Raw genomic sequence first — 25,697 nt, 5'->3', positions numbered from 1 at the left:
ATCAGTCTGCAAAACAAATGACATGTACAGAGCAGATGCCGCGCATGCGCGTTTCTTGCCGCGGCTAATTTGCAGCCCCTGTCCCTGGTTAGGCTTCGAGAGCTAAAACAGAACTTTACAGAGGTTTGAGTTTCAAACACTGCAGCCATTAGAGACATACAATAAAACCAGTATGTACAATAAAATATAAGACTTAAATAAAGGTTGAGATCAGCCATGTCATTATAGAGACAGAACAAAACGAACAAAAGTGTCAGTGTTCACAGACTTGCTTCAGCTTTAACCATTTCTTGGTGTGTGTGTGTGTGTGTGTGTGTGTGTGTGTGTGTGTGTGTGTGTGTGAGAGAGAGTGAGAGTGAGTGTGTGTGTGTGAAAACCGTGCGTGCTGTCAGTTTCTCGAGTTCGTTCTTGCAGCTCTCACTAAAAAGGATGTTTGACTAAATGTGGTTCTGCGTTTTGCTGCCAAACAGTTTCCCCTCACCGCACCTCAGGTTCTGATCCCACTACTTTGTTTATTTACCAGGTGACAGAGAATTTCTGGTGCAAGGTTGTTTACACACTTAAAAAATTGTTTTATAAATGAAAAATAAATAAAACTGTCAAAACTTGATGCCATCTGATCGGATCCAATCTGGTTTCTGATAGATTCAATGCCTGCTGATAAAATGACCTTCGGGGTGTGTTTGTTGTTTGTTTTGAAGGTAAACTCAGACAGATGGAGTGAAGCTGTTGGAGGAGGAACTCCGTGGTTTAGAGAAGTGAGAAGATGTTTATTTGCCACTGAAGCAGGAACAGAGACGGCAGTGGATCATCAGAGCCTCACCATGAAAGTCAGTCACACTTTAATCTGCTGCCTCGTCCTCTGTGAGTACATCCGCTTTGTACTTCTATCATTTGTCTTTACCATGTTTATTCACAGTTGGTCATTGGTACATTTGCACCATCGGTGGTTTATGTGGTTAAACATGACGACCTGAGTCAGAATGAGTCACTTTGACGGACAGGTTCATCTTTACACACAGAACAAAACTTTCAGATTTTGAGTAACAGCTGCTTAGAAACATGAACTCACCTGACCTTCATTTTCTTCTTCCATACAAATCCATCATTTATCGAACAGCAGTTATTTTCATTTAAGAAGCTGAAATCAGAGAATGTTTGTCATTCTTGCTCAAAGAAACTGAACAAATTAATAGTTATCAAAAGGGTTTCTGATTAATTATCAGCCACATAATTAAAGTTAAAAAAAATGTTGCTTGAGAAATTTCCTGTGACATCCTGCTGAGAAATATAAACATGATGGTAAATTATCTTCATGTAATAAAAGTGATTTCTGTTAACACATCTAACGGATACGTGTGTGAGTTCAGTCGGTTCTCTGCTCTGATAAATGGGAAGTCAGTGAAACAGAGGACAGTGTTGAAAGCCACACTGAGCTGCTGATGTCTGTGGCTGAAGTCAGGACTTTTTTAATTGCAGCATTTTAAATTCTAAAAACAGACGTGAAGGTTCAGTTTTCTGTCGTGTTTCGTCTTATCACTGAGCCCTTTTTTTTATTGGGGCTCTTTTTTCCGATGTATGTCGCGTGGTCGTAAATTTTTGTTAATCAGTTACTTTTCACAATTTAACACAAAGTGAAACCTTTATTAAAACAGGGAAACTCTGCCACGAGAGTAAAAGATGATGGATGGGACTGTGGTTGAACTGGGAAGCTCCCAGTGTGACTCTGTGGATCTGTGTCAGTGTGAAGCAGGAAATATTGTGATGCGACTGCAGCGTCTTACAGGAAAAACAAATAGTAACTGCAGGTTGTTCGTCTGTTCAACAGCTCTGCTGGACGGAGACATCGCTCTCGTCGGCGCACAGGAGTTCGTCTATTCAGCCGTTGAAGGAGAAGCTGTCAAAGTTAAATGTTCCTTTTCTGTGTCTGGAAGCAGGAGGATCTTCTGCAGGGAACCATGTCAACCAGACGACTTTCTCATTGACACAACTGATGTCAGAGCTCAGAGGGACAGATACAGCATTGAATATAAATGGGAGAGAAACAAATGGCATATTTCTGTGAGCATCACACACCTGACAAAGTCTGACTCGGGAAAGTACAGGTGTGGCCTGGGCAGCACTCGGTTTGAATACGAGAAGTTAGAGATCATTGTCACAGACGGTGAGTTTCTACTAAAATCCACAACAACGCTTCTTTTTTTTCTTTCTTCTTGAAGAAAGTGTCACAGTCACAGTTGCTGGTATGTTTCTTACTTTACACTTTGTCTGCTGACACTGTGTCTATTAACCAGTTAACTACAGTGAATATTTGAACAATATATGAGCTCTGTGTCTAAGAAAACAGCTGTTCACAAGTTTAAAAAAAGATCATATGTTTAATGTGTTTCATAATCTCCTCTCACAGAGCTGATCGTGTTAAAATGAATGAAATCACACTGAATCCAGTCAGGTCAGATCCTGACCATCGTTGTATTAAACTCTTACAGACTGGGTGAACTGGGCAGCTCCCAGTCTGACTGCAGATCAGATTTGAATCTGTAAGTCAGACTGGATCATTAGTCCAGAGAGTAACTGCTGTTTCTCTGTTCATCAGCTCTGCTGGAGGAAACCCATAAAGAAAAGACCGTCCGTGTAACGACCGGAGCAGACGTCACAGTCGAATGTTCCTTTCCTTTCTCTTCAATAAGGAAGAATTTCTGTAAAGGAGACTGTGAAGGAAAGAACATTTTGGTTGAAACAAGGGGTGAGACAGCTCGGGAAGGCAGATACAGCCTCAGATACTTTACAGGATCTCCTTCAGGAGGGTTTCTGTTCATGACCATCACACAGGTGACAGAGTCTGACTCGGGACGGTACAGGTGTGGTCTGGGCTCAACACACAGGAGCTTTGAGATCATTGTCGCAGACGGTGAGTTTTGGAGGTGTACAGTTGTTCTGCTGTGATAGAACTGGCAAACGCAAACTTTATTTCTTTTTTATAATAAGTTTAAAAGTGAGGTGTAATTTCAGTTCAGTCTCACCGCGGTGTGTCTCAGCTCTGTCTTTCTTTGTGTGTTTTTCCCTTTTCAGCATCAGTCCCATCGACCTCTGAACCAACAACAACTCAGAGTTCACACTCCATTACACAACGTTCAACACCTTCATCAGGTTTCCCTGAAGCCACCGACCAGTCTGAGACAACAATCTCAACTGACGGTACAGCCAGATGCTGTAGAGTTTTTGCATAATTAGTTTGTGTGATTGGACCTAATTGAGAAATAACTGTACCAAAATATGAAGCAAGGAGGAAGGTAACGAAACACGTCCTGCAGGTTGTGACGGTTTTACTTCCTCAGTCGTTTTCATCATCCTCCAGAATCGGCTGGGAAGTGACGTACGCCGTTACAACATGGCTACAGAAGCTGTGCTCGTCTCTTTCTTGAAGAACTTCTTTGGCATTTTGGACAATATTCTCATTCACTCTCTCTCTAAAAGAAATTGATGCTGCTCTGATGTCTGTGTGCTGAGTATGGGTCGGGTTCACCCATGGTTCAGTCTTAGCACAGTCAGTGAGCAGCGACCGTAGGAAGTGCTGTTTCTATGGTTAGGGCCAGTTAAATACACTGAGGTACTCATTTAGAACAGAGTTGACCTGTTATATGATTGACTCCTGTCAGCCAATCTGAAATGAGTATTTTCCATAGACATATAATATAATACTTGCTCACACAGAAACTCCCAGAAACTCAGTAAACTGAGCAGGTAACTTATGTTTCTGTATGTATTTGTATTCATGTGTATGCAGATGTTTACAAAATGAAATGTGTACGTTTACTGCAGTAACTCCTTCATACGCACACGTGCACAGTACATGAGAGTCCAGTCCAGTGGATAATGATATTAAAAAGAATATCACAGTTTTGTTTTTCTGCTCAAACTGCTTCAGATGTGACTCTGTACGGAGGCGTGACTCTGGCCGTCATGGTCGTCCTGCTGTCTGTGGTTGTGCTGATATTCTGCAGAAAGAGAGCCTCTGGCTCGAAGGGTGAGTTGATATTAATGGTTAGAGCCCCCCGCCCCCCTTCCCTGGTTTAACTCTTACTGTTTGGTCTGGTTTGGACTTACTGTCATGTTTTGCAGAACCTCCTGTGGGAACAGAGCGTGATTCTGTCACAGAGGTGAGTTTGAAGAAGCTGGAGACGTCTGGGTGTTTGAGTCCAGCTGATATCAATTCTACCCAAACACTTTTCCTTCAAACCGCAGGGAAACCGAGTGTATGAGGACATCGGAGAGGTGGACAGACGGAACACGTCTCCTCGTGTGGAAAACCCCTCGGTTATCATTTACTCCAAGTACACCAAACCAAATGGAGGGGAAACCAATGATGTCCACAGCTTCGGCTCTGCAGCCAGTTCTCAGCACCAAGTAAGGAAAAACAGTAACAGGACTGTGGAGTCAGAACAGCAGCATTAGCCTGCGTCCTGTTTAAAACCGTCACCACTGAACATGGAAAAGTGTCTCTGCAGGTTTCAGGAAGAAGGAAGCACATTGAGCTCAGTAACTCATTCAGCCTCAGTAATGTACAGGTGAAAAACTCTGAATGGAAACAAAACTGTTCACTTTGATAGAACTCTGCACAGAGAGCAATTTATTCGACTGCTCAGTAATTGAGTTTGTTAATATGCTCCCTTGTTTAGCTGTTTACCTGAGAGACAGGCTATAATTGAACATGTGAACACACTGGACTGGTCCTCTAAAAGAAATGATGAATAAATAAGAGAGGGGACATCGAATCACAGTTCACCCAGGTCACCTGAACATCCAGGACTGCCCCTGCAGGAAATACAGATCCTGACGGCGCCTGGCGGAGCTGTGATCACCTGAGTAAAGTGCATCCACGTATGCTCTCATGATGGTTATAAAACTAAACGCGACAGGAAACATGGCTGCTGTGGAGCAGATGCTGCGTCCTTACACGCTCCCTTCTTTTTCTTTGTCCAGGCTGAAGACGACTCAAGTAGACTCACCTACACTGAGGTGAATTTCTCCAGGAGGACCGACTCGCCCAGCAGCGCCCCCCGTGGTGACCAAAGCGAGGTGGTTTATTCCGTCCTGCAGGTAGAAGTGAGCTCTGATCCCAGCCACACCTGAGACGATCCCCCTCAGTACTCGACCTTTACTTTACATTTCCTTGTGACTGCTGCTACAAACGAATTTCCCCACGGGGATTAATAAAGTATCTCTTAATCTTAATCTTAATCTTACATCAGCAGTAACTTCCCCAGCGTCTCTGTAGGGTGAGGGACTCTAACTCTTAGAGAAGCGAGGGAGGCAGCAGTGAGCCATCAGAGCCTCCACATGAAAGTCTGACACTTTCACACCTCCTTTCTCAGTCAGTACATTCTGTCATTTCCTCTTTGTTAGATAGTTTTTTCCTTTATTCTTTTTATTTATTTACAGTTGATCTGTGGTAAACTGCACCACACGTGGGTCATTTTGTAAAGACTGTGTGGTGAAAGCTGATGTCTGTCAGTTTCTGGTTTCTGTGGTTAGACATGGTGATCAGCCGTGGATCCTCGTGGATCTGCGTTCATCAGTTGTTCTGCTGATTCCACAGGTTTCAGAGCTGGTTTTCTTTTGATGTCATCTTGCCCCAGCTTGATGACGAGACAAAGCCCGAGCCTTTGTCCTCACTACAGTTGTTTGGATTTTTCTTCATTTTATATTTTCAACATTTCCTGTTTAATATTTTTGGACATTAAATCTTCGAATGTGAAATAAAAACAGTCGGTTAATTACACACATATGCTGGTGACTGTGGGGCAATGAAATTAGTGAGGAAGCCAAATTCTTTCACCCTCACACTTTTCACTTCATATTACCAGTTTGTAGTGTGACCATTTCGTCAGTAGGTGGCAGTGTGGCTCAGAAACCTTCACTGTTCCATCAGTAAATACATGAGCTGTTGTTGAGCTGTTGTTTCTCACACTCTTTCCTTAGTGAAATGCCTTGATGTGAAAATACTCCATTACACTTACTTAAGTAAAAGTGCAGAAGTATTATCACTAAAATGTGCTTAAAGAGTCAAAACTGAAAGTGCTGATTGTGCAGGTAAGTGTTCACTGTGACTGATTTATTTGATGATAGACACTGATGCGATGTCCTGATGTGTGAGCAGTGTGTTGTGTAGCAGTCGTGTCGTGCTGCAGGTTTGTGGATGTGATGCTGGTGTGTGTGTGTGTGTGTGTGTGTGTGTGTGTTTTCTGTCTGTGCAGTTTGAGTTTCAGCCTGTCAGTTTCTCCAATAACCACGGTGCCGTTTTCCTGTCAAACAGCTGCTGTCTCACATTAGTTGACTCTGTTTGTCAGTGATGAAAGAAAATGACTGTGCTGCACTGAGTTTGTCTAAATTTGTCCGTGTGATTCCTCAGAGTGTTTCCTACAGGAGCTCGTACTGAGATTTCATCAGTGCATCGTGAGACAGACTTTGTGAAGAGGAAATCTTTTGTCCCGCTCAGGGAGCAGGTATCGATCTGTCCCTATTGATTTATAAAAATCATCTGTGAGAGACATGCAGAGACACATGGGACAGAACAGAACATCCATAGTTTGAGTGCCGGAGTAAAGATTTTGAGACATCGTACTCTCACAGCTCTGTTCCTGTTTCTGTGGCTTGTCGTCATTTTAAAGCCGATCCTCTGGGATGATGAGATGTGTGTTTAGATACTTATGAAGCCCGGGTTAGGGTTAGAGAAGCCCGGGTTAGGGTTAGAGGAGCTGGGTTAGGGTTTGGGTTAGAGGAGCTGCGTGGACTTTGTCTTTGGACAGAGTCTGTTGTTTCCTCACATCTACTGCACAGACATGAGAGTGGCATCAATCGTCTCATCTGACACTTGGCAAGAAAGCAACTAAGCATATTTACCAAAATGTTGAACTGTTCCTTTAAGGCTGAGACAAACCTGAGTCCAGGATAAATCACTGATTTCAAATTAAGTTTAAATTAACGTAAAAGTTGAACTTATTTTAAACGTCAGTGAGACTTGAAATTAGATCAGGATCTCTCCTCAGCAACAGGAAGTGAAGAAGGATGAAAGCACAGCGACGTGTGTGCGGTCGTTCGTTTTACAAGGAGAATAAAGGCAGCAGCGGGTGCAGGCTTCATACGCCTAATGGGCCTAATTGCCTTACAGGATTTATTGATGTATAATTAAATAAAACATTTAGCCCTTATTCATCATCTCTCTCTCCATCTCTCTCTCCATCACTGCTGCTCTTTCTCTCTACCTTTTAACTCTTTATTTTCTCCATTCGTCGTTTTGTCTCTCACAAGATGACAAAGATGACAGGTTGTCTTTAATCTACAAGTTGGGTGTGTGTGTGTGTGTGTGTGTGTGTGTGTGTGTGTGTGTGTGTGTGTGTGTGTGTGTGTGTGTGTGTGTGTGTGTGTGTGTGTGTGTGTGTGTGTGTCCTGCAGTACACTGGTGTTGTGTATTCCAGTCAGAGAGGCTGAGTCACACTTACGGTAAATTGTATCCATATGGAAAGAGAATTTGCGTGTGTGTGTGTGTGTGTGTGTCTGTGCGCGTGCGTGCTTGTGTGTGTGTACACACACATACACATGCTTGATGTCCCAGACGATGCCAGACATGAGACAAGGACATGAGAGAGGAGAGAGAAAGATCCTCATCTGCTGTATTGATCACTGGATCTTGACACTCGGTCCTCGCACACACACACACACACACACAGTTAAGTGAATTAAGCCTTAAGTGAGGGAAGACGTGGAGATGGAGGGAGGGTTTGGGGGGAGGAGGAGAGGTGGAGGCCAACAGAACGTGCAGGTGGAGGAGCTAATGGCTCCGCTGTCTGCTGAGAGGAAACTCAATTTTCTGAGCAGAAGATGAAAGTGAAAGAGAGAGAGAGAGAGAGAGAGAGACAGACAGACAGACAGACAGACACAGGAGGACGTGGAAATCACCTGGGTTTTGTCTGAAGGCCACTGTGGATGATCACTGTTATTCAGCCATGCTGGAAACACAGCTCTGTGACGGGCAGCGTGGCTCCATCGCTGTCCACAGTATCTCAGCTGCTGTCATGAATTTAGTTTCACGCGTATAATTGTTGTTTATTTCCTGTGTTTTGACTTGGATCAGCCAGTCAGCTGAGATTCAGTCGTTTATCTTCGCAGAAGCAGCACGTTGACATGTCTGATACGGGAGTTGGTTCAGGATCAGCTCTGATCGTGTGGAGCATCACTTCCACAGGAGGAAATATTGCAGGAAATCAGTAACTTTTATAAGGAGGTGAAAACAGAAATTTTAATATGTTGATTTCTGTAAATTAGTTTTTGCTGAATAGAGGGGAAAGAGTTTTGAAAATTTCTGTGACTTTACATTCGTTCTCAGGGCGTTATTATTACGTTCATATCGACAGCATCACACTGTGGGTGTGGGTGTGGACTCTGGGTCGGGCTGAATCCTCCTGGGCTCCGTCCGGATCAGGTCTCTCTGGTTTGAAAATGAAAATGTGGACATCAGGTTCGGGTCCAACATTTCAGGAACCGTGAGGGCCCAGCGCAGATTTCCTGTTAGTCGACTGCTAATCATGAAGGAGGAGGGACACACACACACACACACACACACACAAACCCGTCACTGTTACAGTGCCAGTTTGTGTGTGTGCTTAAACACAGACACTCTCCCTGTCCATCTGTCCTCTCACACATTTTCCTTTCTTTCTGTATTTGCCTCCCTCCCTCCCTTCTCGCACATACACGCGCACACGCACGCACACACACAGAAAGGGAGAGCAGGGGTGTTTTGGCTGTCTGCTCTGTTTGGCAGATAACATTCCATAAAATGTTGTCACTGGCCTTTATAGGTCGAGTTTGAGAGAACAGAAATTCATTTTATTGACAGAGGAGGAGGAGGAGGAGGAGGAGGAGGAGGAGACAGACTGACGGAGGCTGATGGAGATTGATGTGTAGGAAGACGTGGTCTGTTAGTGCTGCTGTTTCACAGTTCAGTCAGTTTAAAGCTGAATTATACCTGCAGTATTTTTTGGCCGCTTGGGGGCACCATAAACAAGTTATGAATGCAACACACTCCCCAGCCACTTTATTAGGTACACCTTGCTGGTACTGGTTTGGCTGCACATCGATGATGCGAGCCTCCTGTTTGAGGCCATCTGAGCACAGTGAAACCAGTATGAGATGATCTGAGCTCTGTGGCATGGAAGCAGTATCAGGAGATGGGTACACTGTGATCATGAAGGCGTGGACACGGTCAGCAGCAACACTCGGGATGGCTCCATGCTTTCATGTTGTTTATGCCACATTCTGACCCTACCGCCCTAACACGCACCCCTCCTGCGATGTGTGAAAGTTATTGTAAGTATTGATGAGCGTCTTCACTGACCAGTGTTGATCAATGTGCCACATCTGTGAGACACAGCTGGAGGCTCCACACTGAGACGTCACACTCGGCCTGCTGCAGCACCTCCACCTCCGGGTGGCTGAGATAGATTTGCATTGCTCTTACGTCCCTCTCACCTGCAGTGTTGTTGGTTTTAATGATAGTGAGCAGAGCGAGCTTTCCAGGTGGTTTCCTGCAACAACAGTGGCATTAAGTGTAACTGAAGTGCTGAGTCATGTCATTGGAGAAATCATAATCATGACAGCGCTGCATGCATGAATAGGTTCAGCAAGAAAGTGACATCAGGAGAATATTGTGAGTCTGATCGTGGTGCAGGAGCCGAGGTAATTCACCAGTTCATCCCTGAATTCTGTTCAAACATTTCAGTTCTGTGTTAATTCTATAAAATAAGATGAACAGTCCAATTAATCCAGAATTTAATGTAACTGTGATGCTGTGTTGTAACAATCCAACCAGCCGGGCCACCAGTAAAGACAAGGAAACCAGAGCAGAGAGGGATGGAGAGGTAAAAATAGAGAGGGGGGGGGGTCTGGAGGTAAAGAAGAAGGGAGGGGCTGGAGATATCAGGGGAATATAGAGAAGAAGAGAGAGAGAGAGAGAGAGAGAGGCTGCAATAAAAGAGGCTGATGTCATCTCTGTGACATCCAATCAGAGAGCAGCAGGGAGGGACCGGAGGAGGGGGGTGGCAGGATGAGCTCAGAAGGGTGTGTTTTATGTACCACTGCAGCATCAGTGCAAAGAAACGAGAAAAGACACGACTCGGTGGACCGGAAGAAAAAATAAAGGGAGAGAGGAGAAGAAAGGCGAGAGCGTGACGAGGAGACAAAAGAAAAGAGGAGACGGACAAAGAGACGATACACCTGCAGAGGTAAGATGAAAACAATGGCATCTCATCACAGTGCTTGTGTCTGGGTTTCCATGCATGAATGTGTGGGTGTGTGGGTGTGTGTGTGTGTGTGTGTGTGTGTGTGTGTGTGTGTGTGTGTGTGTGTGTGTGTGTGTGTGGGTGTGTGTGTCAGTGGGCTGTACACTGGATGTGGACCGGGGGAGGTGTGATGATGTCTTACATAATATGATAGCAGGTATGAACTGTGCTGGCTGATGTGGGTGTGTGTTTGTGCGTGTGTGAGTGAGTGTGTGTCACTGAACATATGTGTGTGTGTGGGTGTATGTGTGTGTACTTCCCCTTCTGTCTGCTCGCGCTGTCTGAACCTTCTGACTTAAAAATATAGAAAACCTGAAATGAGCGTTCATGGTTTTCCATGTGCAGACAAACGGGCTCCGTGTGGGTGAATCTCTTCAGGGAGTGTCTGAGTGACTTGACTCTGCTTTTTCATATCTGATATGTCATCTGCAGCAGCACATTTTTATTAATATTAAATGAAATGATGCACTATACAACATTACAGTGGTAAATTATTCATGACTGGTTTTTAAATTGCTTCCTTTCATGCCAAAACTCTCAGACACACGTCCGTCAGGTGATTTAGCTCTTTGCCGTCTTCATATGTGCAAATCAGATGATGGAAATCACAGGTGCAGTGAGTCCTGGCTTTTCTTGGTGGACTCACACTGACCTCCGCCAGCTCTTCATCCCCTGATGTTGCAGACAGGACAGCAGACAGATGTTGTGTTGTGAGTTGGCGGTGTTTCCGCGGTGTTAGGGATTTCAGAAAGTGAGAGCGGAGCGCCACAGGGCAGAGACTTGGACCTCCTCACCTGTCAGCTCTAATCGTCTGAAGTAAGACTGCAACTTTCCGACTAATCAGCGGGTTGTTCTTTCACTTAGTCATGATGTCTATATGCTCTGTATGATTTTCCATATCTCAAAATGACATCTTGGAACGTCTTGTCCGATCAATGCTCCAAAAGCCAAAGATATTCACAATAATGTGTGACCAAGAAAAGCATCAGATCTTCACCTTTAAGAAGCTGGAACCACTGAATTTTTTTTTCTCTACAACTAAAAAACAATAACTTTCTGTCAGTCGACTGACGCAGCTGGTGAGTCTGTTTCTGTTGGTCTGTTTGCTCTGGAATTCCTCTGTTCACTCATAGCAACATCATTTAAGCCACACAAACATCTCTGTTGTTCACATTGTGTGATTTTTCTCACCGTGATTGCTTCAACAGCGTGTCGCTTCAAAGTGCAGAGCCCAGAACCTGACAGGAGGAGGAGGAGGAGGAGAGAGAACAGAGAGGAGAAGCAGGAGGACTGAAGGAGGGAAAGTTGATAAGCAGAGGAAAGAATGGAAGAGATATTAGGGAGTGAAAGACCGAGCAGGGCTGAAAGACTGGCAAGGCTTATCAGAGAGGAGGAGGAATAATTTAGCCCAGATGAGAATGAGTCCGAACAGAGCAAGGAAAGGGAGGAAGGGGAAAAGGGAGGGAGATGAAAAGAAAGTCTGGACTGGGAATAGGATGAGAGAGGCAGAGGAGGAGGAGGAGGAGGAGGGAAACTTCGGCTGGCGTAGGCGGATTTTTTTACCCAATTTCTTTCTCTCTCCCCTCTGACTCTGTCTCGGCAGAAATCACGTTGACTGAAACCATCTGGTGGGATTTTGCACTTTAAAACCTCCAAAGTGACAGACTGGAGGACGCACATGCAGTTTACCGTGACAGCACATTTATCACTTCGATTGGTCGTTAATATGCAAAATGCACAAAGACTCTGTGTCCCAGGCAAAAGGTCTTCATCCTCACCTGTTAATGATTCACAAAGAAGATGTGGAACTAAACGAGTCTCGAATTTCAGCACAGAGCCACTCAGGAAAATATCAGCTCTGGTCTTTAGGAGAAAATGAGCCATGTTCCTGCAGTTTACCCTCCATGTTCTAAGTCACGTCAGCTCCACCACAGCAGCAGATATAAGAAACTAAAATCTCTGTGATGCTAACAAAGTTCAACGATTCCTTTGTGAGCACAGAAAAAAACTGTAACTTGGTTTCATTCATTTCCATGAATCACAGCTTTCTGGTTATAAGCTCTGAAGTCTTAAACCTTCCACAGCGTTCAGCCGTCACTGTCCTGCTCTTATTACCGACATGTCTGAGCCCCACAGAATGATGTCGTTAGCTAACGATGTGAGATTTTCAGTTCCTGTAACACTGGGGAAAAAAAGGTATCAGCTAAGAGCTCTCAGTCGTCTCAGCTTCCTGTGTTTATTTTGGTGTTTGACTTCAGCTCAGAGTCAGACTGCTGCTTTTCGTCTGACTGCGAAAGCATCGCTGCCCTTTGTAAGGAGCCAGACAGTCTCTCTAACCTCCTGGTGGCATCCAGATTTGGGCGATAGCGTGCGGACTGAAAGGACAGCATGAATTTCTTGAGTCCTGGCAGGTCTATAAAGTCAATAAAAGTCCCAAGAGAAAGGTTGAAGATGCGGTTTAGAGCCAGACTAAAAGGTTTGAGCTGCAGGACAGTGGGTCAGAGGGAGGTCTGCGCACAGAAAATCAGATTAGTCTGACTTTTGCTCTTTCTCAGTTCCTCTCTCTATCTGTGCTGCTCGCTTCCTCTGCGTTTCTCATTGGGCACCTTCACATCCATCTTCATCCAGCTCTCTCACGCCCCCACTGCCTCCCCTCTGATCCATCTTTCCTGTCTTTTGCCCTTTCTTTCCCTTTCTTTCCCTGTTTTTCCATTTCTCCTCAACAGAATGAGGCCTTTGTGCTGAGAAATGGGAGGAATGCCCCTCACTCCATTTTCCTCTTCTCCTTCTCCCTTCTCTTCCTCTGTCTGTCTATCTGTCTGTCTGTGTTACGGTCAAAATAATGTGTGTGTGTGTGTGTGTGTGTGTGTGTGTGTGTGTGTACATTTGCACACGTGTGTTCACTGCATGTGTTAAAGCCACTGAAGTTAGATTAGCTGTTTCTGAGGAGATTAAAGGCCCAAACACAGAGGGGCTGTTAAAACCCTCCTACAGTCCCTAATCCGAGCTAATGGATGTACCCCCCAAACCCAGCCCACCACACACACACACACACACACACTCTCACACACACACACACACACACACACACTCTCACACACACTCACACACACACACACACTCTGATATCGTCCTACAAATATGTGACTTCTGTCTGTTTTTCTGGTCAGTGTGGTTGATCCATGACAAGAGTCCATTCATGGTGCGACCACAGACACAGAGGGCACTTTATCAGCCGAATATCATCAGTGACTCTTCTGACCAATGATCACATGCTGCACAATCTCTCTGACCGTAACATAAAGCACAGTGACCAGCAGCAGGATGACGCGACATAAATCTGAGTCACAGCACGTGAGTGTTTTCACAGGCGTGTTGTGGTCGAAGGGGAAATTTCAGTCTGAAAATCTGAATCCATATCTCTGTGAAATATCATCTATAATGAAAAGTACATGAGAGTCCAGACTACAGACGTTTTCTGCTTTCAGTTTCTCAAATACGAGAATTTCCCGCCTTTTCTTATCTTACACAAAAGAACGGCGAAAATCTTTGGGTTTAAACTGTTGGTCATTAATAATATAATAATCAAATAATCATGATAATAATCCTTAGTTGCAGATGTAGTTGTGTAGTTAAAATGTGTGTTGACTATCACCCTTGTTTTGTAATTAATATTTGTCTTAACTTAAACTCCTAAACTAAAATATCGAAACATTTGCCTGCAGCTGCAGTGGTTAGTTAAACTAATCACTTCCTAGAAAATTCATCTACACCTGCTCTGATCATTTATTGATTGTTTTGATTGATTACTTATCAATCCTCAATTATCAGTGCTCTCAGAATTACAAAATAATGCTTTTGGTTTTCAATTCTGAAAACCTGAGAAACTTGAAGAAGGTTGTTTTACAGGATAAAAAAAAACAAAACAAAATTTTAAAAGAAACTTGTTCAAAAAACAAAACTCCGTATTTGAGCCTTTTTCATTTCCCCGCCCTCCGTTTCTCTTTCTGTTCTTATTTTTCTCCTCATACCTGCGCTAAGTCCCTGATGCCATAGCGTCTCAGAGCTGACCATCTGTGCTGCTCAGCTTTAAGAAGCCGCACAAAAGGAGAAGAGAGAGAAACGTTTCCCAAAAAGCAGACGCTGCTTTAACACACTGCAGAGCCGTCGAGTCAAACCGAGGAAGAGAGGCAGGTGGGAACTGAGACAATGGCACAAACTGTGTGTGTGTGTGTGTGTGTGTGTTCACATTTATATAAGTGTGTGTGAGACACAGAGAGAGAGAGAGAGAGGTGAATCGAGGAGATACAGGGAGTGGCACCAGAGAGAAAGCGAGCGAGAGAGAGGTGTGGAGGTACGGAGTGGGGGATGGGAGGAAAGAGGGAGGGGCAGTGTGGGGGATGGGGGAGAGAAATATTGCTGTGTGCTGCTGGAGTCAGGGGGTTACCATGGTGATGGGAGAAAGACAGAAGGGGATGGGAGGGAGACCGGCGTCACACACACACACTTATACACAATGCAAATTGACATTTTCAGTGACTGATTGAATAATATGATAAGCATCAAATCTCCTTTTAATTTAAACCTTCCTTCCTGTTTTCTGAGGGTGGGGTGGGGTGAGGAGGAGGAGGAGAGGAGAGGAGAGGAGGAGATGCTGTGGAGGGATGAAGGAGAATGGGAGATGAGCGGCTCTGAGATGAGTGGAGATGTGGAAATGCGATCTCCCACCTGGGAGCGGTGTAACTTGGAGACAGAGTTGTGGCTTTTTGGACAAAGGACACAGAGACGTGACTGGAGACGGGATGACATTCACTTGCATATTATTTTTAATGTCTTTGTACAGTGGCCCTGAGAATTTAAAGCACTGCAGCTTAAACAACACAGAGAAAACAAAGCAAAGACGAAAACGGCTTCATCCGTTTGAAAACGCATGAGAAGCATGAAAAAAAAACAGAAATGAAACTGTTCACTTCTGTTGTGGAAACAGTGGGTTCTGTATTCTGTGCGACCTGTGTGTGTTCTTCATTTGCTTGAGCTTTGTCTATCTGTGCGTGTTCTCCGGGGTCACTGTACCTTTGCTCACCCACATCTAAAAACGAATGCACCCTTCTCTGGCCGATCCCCCTGAGCTGCAGCAGCCGCTGGGCTGGAAGATCAAGAGCGTGAGGTTATTATGTGAAGAGCCAGAATCAAAGTGCAGGGTAACTTCTACCTGCCAGCAGGAGCTAGGTGTGATGAGAGTGTCTGTTCTCAGTGGGTTGGAAACAGCTGTGAAGAAAAAAGGCTCCGAGTCTGAGGACGGGAGCCGGACGAGCCGTGGGGGGCGGGTGGATGATAATGTTGCCGAACATTTCAGTGGAGCTAATATACATAATGTTGGCTAATGTTCTGTTTAGGCTGGTTATTGCCTCAGGCCTCACAAAGTTTTACTGCCATGCTTTCCAGCACAGACCTTTTTAGTCACTGCACAAACCTAGAAAGGCTCATTTAAAGCTGCTATAATCAATATTTTTATATCAACAACAGATTAAATGAATTAAATGAATGATAACGAATAATAATAATGAACCCACCAAGAATAATCATCAGTATTTTAGTGTCCTTTAGCTCAGAGTTTTGAGTTACTACAGATCTTAAATGTCCGACTCGTTTCTCTCTGGTATCTGTCGTTAAGCTCGTCTAACAGTAGAGACCACACCAACAGATGTTAGCTTTCCCCAGCTGCTGCTTCTAGAAGTTACAGGCTAATTAGTGATATTATTTGTTGATGGCCTCATGCCCAGACCACATAAGACACCAAACACACTGAAGCAGTGGTGAAATAGACACAAACATGTATAAATAACATTCATTTGCACAGAACCATGTCTTGTTTTCCAGACTTGACAAACAAAATCTGCCAGAAAAAAAGGTTTTGTATCATGTTTTTCATTGAAAACACGGCTCAGTTTTTTATGGTTGTTATTCTCGGATAAAATCAGAGGAGCAAACGAACGAGGAGAGGACGGAGGAACGGAGTCAGTCCTCACTGATCTCGCTGGTCAGCAGTGTTTTAATGGCGTTGGTTAACTGCACCCCTCACACACGTGTGATATGTGATCATGTCACGTATTGATTGATGCTGCGGTACAGCAAACTGTCTCTCTGGCTGGGACACTTTATTCACTTCCTGAGGCTCAGGCTGAGGCTTGGCACCATTATTCTGCATTTATCTCAGCTAATGTTGACATGACTTCATGTTTTAATCCAGACGTTGTTAAACGAGTTGTGTTAGATGAGATTGGCCAATTACAGTTTACAAAGAGGATTAGATCATTTTAAACTAAGATCCCTCAATAACGTGACGCGTTTCATGCTGATATTTCATTATTTTCCATTTAATTCACTTTTCACATTTTATTTAAATGACTGCATGTGACCCTGCTGCCTCCCCTTTCGGTGCTCTCCTCAGAGTTTATTTTGTGTGAAGGCAGTGATAGATGTGTGGCCGGGGGTCTTGTATTTACCGCCCAGAGCGCTCTGTTACACCGTGGCCTTTCACAGCTGGTGCCACTCGCTCCTCAGCTAAATGTAAGAGACCCCATCCGAGGCGGGAAGCCACCCAGCGCGGGAGCTGCTGTTTATCCAGGAACATACCGTCACTAATGACTGATTTATGCGCTCCTTCGCAGTCGCTTTGTTTGTCATGTGGAGAGAGGCAAATCGGAAACAAACAAATGAAACTGGCTTTGTGTCTGCAGAGTGTGTGTGTGTGCGTGTGCGTGCATGTGTGTGTATTTGTATGTGTGGTTGGGGGTAATCCAGAGGTGGCTAAACAATGTCACGCCAATAAGAGCTGATTTGAATGTGAAAGGCGTTGGGTTGTGCTCTGGGACCAGCGGGTAAAAGTCTCCCTTCGTCACATCTGAAAGGCAAATAGACACAAATGACACAAAAACAGCACAATTCAATAGCGAGACAGACAAACACACATATCTGTGGGCGCTGCAGCTGAATCATCATCATGAATCATTTAATTGTTTTCGAGATTTTTTTTAGCTCATATGTCAAACATCCCCTCGTTTTCGTTGTGTTGTGTGATTGTAGATCTAATATGTTTAGAATCAATGCGTGTTTCTGTCCACTGCTGTTGTGTAAATGTTAGGAATCGGATGCATCGGGATGAACAGTTTGTGGATCTGTTTATGGTCTGTCTGAGGCTGTGATTCAGGATAGCAGGTCTTTGAGCTAAATGCTAACTTAAGCTTGCTGGCGTGGTCACAGTAACAATGCTAATACGCTGCTGTTTAGGGTTAGGGTTATGCTGTCTATCATCTTAGGCTAGTGTGTTAGCATGCTCACATTTGCTAATTAGGACAAAACACAGCTGAGGCTCATGGGAATGAGAAATAGTTTCTGCATATTTGGTCATAAATCAGATATTGGACAAATTTTACTTTTGACCTACTGATGAAAAACTTGGTGTAATTCCATGTGTTTTCCAAATGTCACAGCAGTGTCTCTCAGAGCCACATCGTCAGCCCAGGTGATCGGACCCATCACCACGAGTTTATTTAGTCTACAGCGTGTCAGCTGATGGGGGTCGGATGCTCTCCTCTCGCTGCAGCCCCTTCTTTTATGTTTGAAGCTGATAAGACAGGGGAGTCTTCGTGTTTAAGTCTCGCCGCGAGCAGTTTCACAGACATGTCGCTGGCGTGGAGCCAGAAGGAGAAGCTGCACGCACACAAACAGAATGACAGAAAAGCAGTTAATGATGGAAGATCAGGCACGAGCAGCGAGAAAACAAAGCACGAGAGGAAGGAGATGACAGCGCGTCGTTGGAGGCCTGTCAGTGGATGTGCTTTGTTCCAGGGTCAGAAACCTCCTCGTGTTTATTGAGTTATTCATCTCCTCTCGTCCACAGGGACTCCCAGTCCAGTTAGAGACGGACACAAAGGCAGCTTAACACACACGTGGCTGTGTGTGTCTGAGTGTGTGTGTGTGTGTGTCACCAGAGAGGTGATTTGTGAGTTACGCCATCATAAAAAGCGTGTCAGTTACCAGAAAGAGATATAGCCGCCTGTCACCAGACTGAATTCTGGGAACAGCTCAGGGTGAAATCACAGCTCGTATTGCGACAGTGAACCGTCCAGCTGCAGCGGGTCCTTTCTCCTTGATGATTTTTTAAAAATCTTTTTCTCAGCAGTGCAGAAAGTTCCTGTTACATTATTATGAAAATGTGTGTTATTTAGCAGTGAGACTGCAGCACATGAAAACTCTGGTCCAAGGCTAGTTTTATATGGTACAGATATACACTACCACTTCGCTTTGTGAGCCTGTCGTTCGTCGTCTGTGGAAGCAGATCAGTACGACTTGTAGTTATTGTGAGGTGACACTGTCTGTATCAGGACGAGGCTGAGGTGGATGGATAGCTCACACAGGACACGCCTTTGTCTCCTGTTTGACACCTGTTGTTTCCTTTAACTGTGACCGTTCCACGGCTTTAACCACGTGTTTATTACTTATTATCGTATCAGAGGGAAGGAACAAAGGTTAGAACTGTGTTTGTTGCCACAGTAAGATGGTCAGGGTGCATGGGGGGGTCAGGGTGCATGGGGGGGGTGTTCAGAGTGAAGGACACCAGGTTTAAGCACTTTGGTGACGGGTCAGGAGACGATTCTGGTTTGAGTTAAAGTCAGAGCGGTTAACGCGTCTCGTGTTTCGAACATTTAACTGTAAACATGAGCTTTGAGCTTTGAGGGAAACACAGAGACGCTGAGCATGTTTTTACCGCAGTGAACAGATGTTTCAGGAAAACCAATGAAAGGTGTCTTCACTGAACGTTTGATGTGTTCAGTGCAGATGTTTCCTCATCCTGTTATTAACTGTATATAAACATCATATAAATGAACTAATCATATATAAATGTGATTTTTAGGAAACAAGGACACACACACACACACACACCCACACACTCACACACACATACACACACACACACACACACACAATAAACTCTGTGGTGCTTTATTAAAATGACAGTTTCATTACATATTCATGAAGCCTGATGTGAAGGACATCAGCAGTGTGATCTACAGACTCACACACACACACACACACACACGCACACACACACATGAAATTACCAATAGGTTCCTCACCCCACCTCTTTGCTCCGGGCTGTAGTACGGTCAGCATTCTTGTATATATAAATGTGTGTGTGTGTGTGTGTGTGTGTGTTTGTGTTCAGAGTAGTAGATGTGAGGTGTGTAATGAATAATGAATTCAGGTGAATTTAGGTTACGCGGCCGACTGAGAGGGACAAACTGGGAATAGCTCTCTCTCTCCTCATCTTCATGTGTCTACTTTATGTGTGTGTGTGTGTGTGTCTGTGTGTTGTGGATCTGTGTGTGCGTTTAGGGGGGAGTATCCTCTGCTGTCTCCCCTCCTTCCCCCTTTGCTTAATCTCTCCATCCACACTTCCCAGTTCTTTCCTGCAGATCGGAATCTATCAATGAATTAATTTCTCGCTCTGTCGCGCACTATCCGTCCACCTGCACCCCCCCCTCGTCTTTACTCTGTGATCCCCGCCCCCCTCTGTCCTCAGGCCTCCCTGTAGACCGTCCCACCTGCACCCGCCCTGCCTCCCTTCCTCCCACACCTCCCCTCAGGCCTCCCAGTGGACCGGCTGGTCCACCTGCCTCTGCCCTCTAAAACCCCTCAGGTTCTGTGGGACGGCTCAGGACCCTGGAGTGGAGTGGAGTTGGGGGTGGGGGCCACAAACAGGAAATTGGTACAGTATGTTCAATGTTAACTGGTACAGAACAGACATGTCTGCCCACAGGGCTCCATGAAGCTGTGAATGAGATTTAGAGCGTCCTCTGTGACTGATGTCGAAAGGACGTGGAATCTTTGAATCTTTAATCTGTGTAAACAGTATTTGAATACTGTGCTCTGCGATGGGTGTGCAGGATGCTCCAAAACTCTTCCTGCACTTCACTCATCTCTAAACCCTAAATGGACTTTCCAGCTGTCTGATTCCTCCGTCTGATTTAATTCAAGAGGCCGTGATGCGTCACGTTCCCAGAAAGACAAAGGGACGATGAAAGTGAACAACACTCACTGTGCGTTCAGTGTCATTGTGCGCAGTGAATTACAGCTGAGAGGATTCTCTGTCAGCAGAGGTCAAGGATCTTTAAGCCATAGCTTCAATAAAGACACACCGACACACTCGGTCCGCCATTGTGTGTCTGTAGATTAAGACTTAATTCATTAATGAGCCCCAGCCCTCCCCCCTCCTTAACTCAGCGCCGCAGTAGGAGGTCCATGAATATTTAAATTAAAGGAAGTCCACATGATTAACCTTTTTTTTTTTTTTAACAACCACAAACCAGATCAGTGCGGATACTGTCACCAAGTACGAGGCAGGAATTATTATTACTAGAACTGGAGCATGCTGGGATATCCACATCATCACCATCATCATTCACTGCTCTCACTACATCAGAGATCCCCTACTGCTGGTCGTTATCTTTCCCTCATTAACACCCAACACACACACACACGCACACACACACGCACACACACACACACACACGCACACACACACACACACACGCACACACACACACCTCATGTCCCACTGTTCTGTCTGGGTCATTTATTTTGTAAATAAGCCTGGCAGGTAACAGCAGCCCTAAGGGCCAGGGGCAGGTGTGTGTTCATATGTGTGTGTGTGAATTTAAGTGACCATGAAGCAGGACAGATGTGTGTGTGTGTGTGTGTGTGTGTGAGAGAGAGTCAAGAGTCATAATTGACAACAACAGCAGACTAGATGGGCGAGGATCTGCCAACAATAGCAGCTGAAATTGGGGTCATGTATGTTTCCTGTCTACTGGTGTGTGTGTGTGTGAGAGAGAGAGGGAGAGGGAGAGTCAGAGAGATCTGGAGAGAGAGATGTGTGTGTGTGTGTGTTGGGGACAGGTTGCGTAATTATTAGATATAGGAGGGGGTCTACATTAGCCAGCTGTCACTCCTTCACCCTCACCCCATGTTGTGTGTGTGTGTGTGTGTGTGTGTGCGCGCGCGTGTGTGTGTGTGTGTGTGTGTGTGCGTGCGTGCGTGCATGCGTGCGTGTGTGCATGTGTGTGTGTTCTAAGAGAAGCCTCTCAGACAGGCCTTGGCAGAGGACTGCAGGCGGTTACACTCAGAGATTGATAAGTTATGACACCTCCTGTAACCTCCTCTGCCCTTGTTGTCTCTTCTTATTTCAGACTCCAGTGTTAGTTGTCATCACAGCAGGGAGAAGTTTTGCACCTCGACTTTTCAGAGGTATCGCAGTCTGCGACTCGAATGAAGTAGAAACACCCTGAAATCAGGTTTATATTTATTGAATTGTAAATTTGCACTTTGCGTTTTAAACCCAGGCTCTGGTCAGTGTGTTGGTCCGTCCACCACCTCGCTTCACACTGCGCAGACATTCGTGGTCTACAGAGGACACACCCCACTGACGCTGGTGATTCCCACGTTTCGTCCAGCACCACCGCTGGCTCGACATTTGTATTGTTCACACATTCATGTCCCCTCAGGATGAGCTGTAATAACTGTGGTGACTCATGGTATCATTACATCTGCCAAACGCTGATTGCACTTCGGGCTCTCTCCATCCAGCTCCCCATGACTTGTACAAGTTGACCCAAAGAACTTTCTTCATCTTACCAGCGAGTGTAATGCAGGCAGAAATGAAATTTCCCGTTTTCTTAGATTAGTAGCATATAAAGGTAGTTTTTAGGAGAGAGGACTGGTTTAGAGAACTTTTGTTGCTCTGTTTGAGCGATCTCCTTGCATTTATTTCATTCCTGTTTTGTTTTATAAGTATTCCCACAAACGGAGCCCCTGCTTGATCTGAGGAGCTTTGAAGCAGACTGAGTTTCTGAAAGCGCCCAGCAGATTTTGAAAGGATTTTACCAGCTTTAAGATCGACCCACAGAGGAGCGTGTAATCCCTCCCCTCAAGTAAAAACAAGAAAATGACCAAACTTGGAGTGGAGAGGTTTCGGCCTGCGTGGCCAGGCAGCGATATGAGGGAACAAAAGGGAGAAAGCCTGATCCATCTGTGTCTGCTTCCACCCCCCCGCCCCCCGACGCTCCTGCTGTCACGGGTCAGTGTTCAGTCACCAGGCAGAGACAAAGGAGAAGATGTTCAGATGAATGGAAATGAAGCTGATGTGGCAGAAACACACGCACACACACAATCTGTCTTTGTAATGTCATTAGTGGAGAAGATGTTTCCTGCTGCTTTGATCTGATCTTGCCTTTATCAGATGACCTGATCCCTTCGTCTTTGGTGCTCACACACACACACACACACACACACACACACACACAATCATATATCTATGAAATAATTGTGTCTTCAGTTTCACACAGAGGCGAACAAAAGCTGACTCCTTATTTAAAGCCAACAGCTCTTGATTTTGTTGGTAAAAGACTGAGGCTTTGCAGTGACATTAAGATGTGAGGATAAGGGGCCTGAACTGAACCTGTAACATAGTTTTGGCCATACAGTTGAACATTATCATGTAAATCTGTAAAAACTGTTCCACAGCACATGTAAACCTCCTCTGAGGCCTCCCACTGCTTCTATAAGGAAATTCACGGCACTTCACCAGATTGACACAGATCTAACCTTTATTATTTTATTATTATTGTCATTAGAAAGCACAGCTCACTTTCATAGTGAGACAGTCAGGTGAGAATATATATATATATGTATATATATATATATATATATACATACATACATACATACATACATACATACATACATACATATAAGTGCATATATATATGTGTGTGTGTGTGTGTGTGTGTATATATATACATATATAATATAGAGAGTATAGAAGGGTCCTCACAGTGTATGTAAGACAAGAATGTGTGTGTCTTTACGTGTCTGTACCTTTGATGTCTGTGACATCACGTATCTACCTGTACCTTTAATGTCTGAGACTTCATGTATGTCTATGACATCACCAGTCTATGACATCACATGGAAACCCATATATATATAGAACCAACACCAGGTCCCTCACTGACTTTACTCAACTACCAAGTCGAGGAAGCATCCTACATAGATCATAGATCTCAGAAGCTTAATGGCAGAACTCCAAGCAAGCGCTGTATCAGAGGGGCATACATCACAAACAGTCCTGGAGAAGGAAGACAACTCCGAGGTCACAATGAACACACTTCAAACAACTGAGTGTGCTGATACTCCTGCTTCTGACAATGAGTCAACAACGGAGGTAGTAGTATTTGAAGAGGATGAGTCAGAAACAGAAGAGGATACAGCACAAAATGAAGAGGACAAATCACAAACAGTCCTGGAGAAGGAGGACAACTCCAAGGTAACAATGGACACACCTCAAACAACTGAGTGTGCTGATACTCCTGCTTCTGACAATGAGTCAACAACGGAGGTAGTAGTATTTGAAGAGGATGAGTCAGAAACAGAAGAGGATACAGCACAAAATGAAGAGGACAAATCACAAACAGTCCTGGAGAAGGAGGACAACTCCAAGGTAACAATGGACACACCTCAAACAACTGAGTGTGCTGATACTCCTGCTTCTGACAATGAGTCAACAACGGAGGTAGTAGTATTTGAAGAGGATGAGTCAGAAACAGAAGAGGATACAGCACAAAATGAAGAGGACAAATCACAAACAGTCCTGGAGAAGGAGGACAACTCCAAGAACACAATGGACACACCTCAAACAACCATGTGTGCTGATACTCCAACGGAGGCAGAAAGTGAAAAACTCAGGGTGTTTGTCAGCATGCTGATTGTAAGAGTGCTGACCAAGTGTGACGTTCTAAACAACATAAATCAAGAAGAGTGGGTCCCTCGCATCAACCATCTGGTGAACCAGACAATGGCGGGGCTCACTGTAACAGAAGGCTTCTGCCCCGAACAGAAAAACCTCAAGAAAGTCTGCAGGGGAATGTTGAAAGAACTGGAGAAGAAATTAGGTGGTAGGCGCTTACTGGAGTCCATCTTACTCCTAGAGGATCCAACTATGGACAGAGCTATGATCAAAATTATTCAAGACCACATCCAAAAGTCCTCCAAAGCAAAGAACACCATCTCCAAGCTTAGAAAGAAAATAACTGAAGTCACTGGGATTGTTTTTAGTGTTGTGTCTTCCTTACACATCATCGCTCTCATCCTGTGAAGCAGAACACCAGCCCTGCAACAACATCCCCTCTCACACCCTTTCACTTTTTTCAGATTTTGTCATGTTACAGTCTCCAGCTGAAAGGCTGTAACACGGCAAAAACCTGAAGGAGTGAAGGGGATGAATTTTTCAAAGTAAAAAAAAAGGCCACACAGTGGATCAGTGGTAACACTGCACCCCTCAGTGTCGGTGTGGGTTTTCTCCGGGTGCTCCGGTTTCCTCCCACATTCCCAATTTGGACAATTTGAAATTTTGAAAATTTTTCAAGCCCACATCAAAAAGTACTCAGCATCACTTTCAAGCTCCCATCCCCTGAAGCAGAACACCAGCCCTGCAGCAACATCTACTCTCACACCCTTCCCCCCTTTTCTGAATGCTTTCTCAGTGCCCCCCCCCCCACCCCCCCCCCCCCCACCCACCCCCCCCCCCCCCACCCCCCGAAAAAGGCCACACAGTTGATCAGTGGTTGCACTGCACCCCTCGGTGTCGGTGTGGGTTTTCTCCGGGTGCTCCGGTTCCCACCCACATTCCCTATTTGGCCAATAAAAATTATTAACTATATTTTTAATGTCTGAAATACTATTTCTTAAATTAGAGTAATAAGGCAGACAGAGTGTATTAGCTGACCTTGACACAAACTCAAGGAGGTTGCAAACGCGTACACAGGTCATAAACTGTACAGTCTCATTTGGATCCAAAAGTGAAACCAGATCAATGAGAAAGTAAAAAAAACTATAATAATACTACTACTAATAATAATAATATTAATAAACTTTACCATTAATAAACTCATACAGTACTTCTCAAAAATAAGTTCACAAAGAAAGCACAAAGGAGAAGACATAAAAATACATATAAAAACTGAAAATAGTGATAAATGTTTAATTTAGTAGTTTTAATGCAGTCAAGAAACAATGGAAATTTTGAGGAATAAATGAATGACAAAAAGTTAAAAAAAAACAACAACTTGAAAACCATTTAATAAAAATTTGAGTTTTTTAGTTTTAGTTTTAAAATAGCACATTGAGGCAGCTTGTCTTATTCTCAAGGAAATAAGACATTGCAAATCCATTTGCATTGACATATATGGAAAAATTCTAAAACCATGTGGAAAAAGCTGGTCTATGACATCAGTCCAG

At 44.5% G+C, this 25,697-nt stretch overlaps 2 protein-coding genes across 4 annotated transcripts in view; both read left to right on the top strand.

Moving 5' to 3' along the window:
• Nucleotides 1-794: 794 nt before the first annotated feature.
• On the top strand, nucleotides 795-5,933 carry LOC121187441 (polymeric immunoglobulin receptor-like). Its single transcript, XM_041046698.1, has 8 exons — nucleotides 795-864; nucleotides 1,829-2,164; nucleotides 2,597-2,911; nucleotides 3,073-3,198; nucleotides 3,929-4,027; nucleotides 4,123-4,160; nucleotides 4,246-4,407; nucleotides 4,984-5,933. Exons 1-8 carry the CDS (start codon nucleotides 825-827, stop codon nucleotides 5,131-5,133), a joined length of 1,266 nt encoding a protein of 421 aa, XP_040902632.1. The 5' UTR covers nucleotides 795-824; the 3' UTR covers nucleotides 5,134-5,933.
• Nucleotides 5,934-10,162: 4,229 nt separating this feature from the next.
• Nucleotides 10,163-25,697, top strand: part of LOC121192559 (neural cell adhesion molecule L1.1-like) — a 34,516-nt gene continuing 18,981 nt past the window's right edge. For 2 of the 3 annotated variants that reach the window (XM_041054311.1, XM_041054295.1), the window contains exon 1: nucleotides 10,163-10,283. The gene's annotated coding sequence lies outside the window, so the exon portion shown is untranslated. Of the gene's footprint in view, nucleotides 10,284-14,437; nucleotides 14,535-25,697 lie in introns of those variants that run through there. The other variant, XM_041054303.1, reaches the window with a different exon arrangement.

This window comes from Toxotes jaculatrix, chromosome 2 (assembly GCF_017976425.1).
Source record: "Toxotes jaculatrix isolate fToxJac2 chromosome 2, fToxJac2.pri, whole genome shotgun sequence".
Lineage (NCBI taxonomy): Eukaryota > Metazoa > Chordata > Actinopteri > Toxotidae > Toxotes > Toxotes jaculatrix.
The sequence above is the reverse complement of the archived record's forward strand: the minus strand, read 5'-3'. Positions and strand labels throughout refer to the sequence as shown.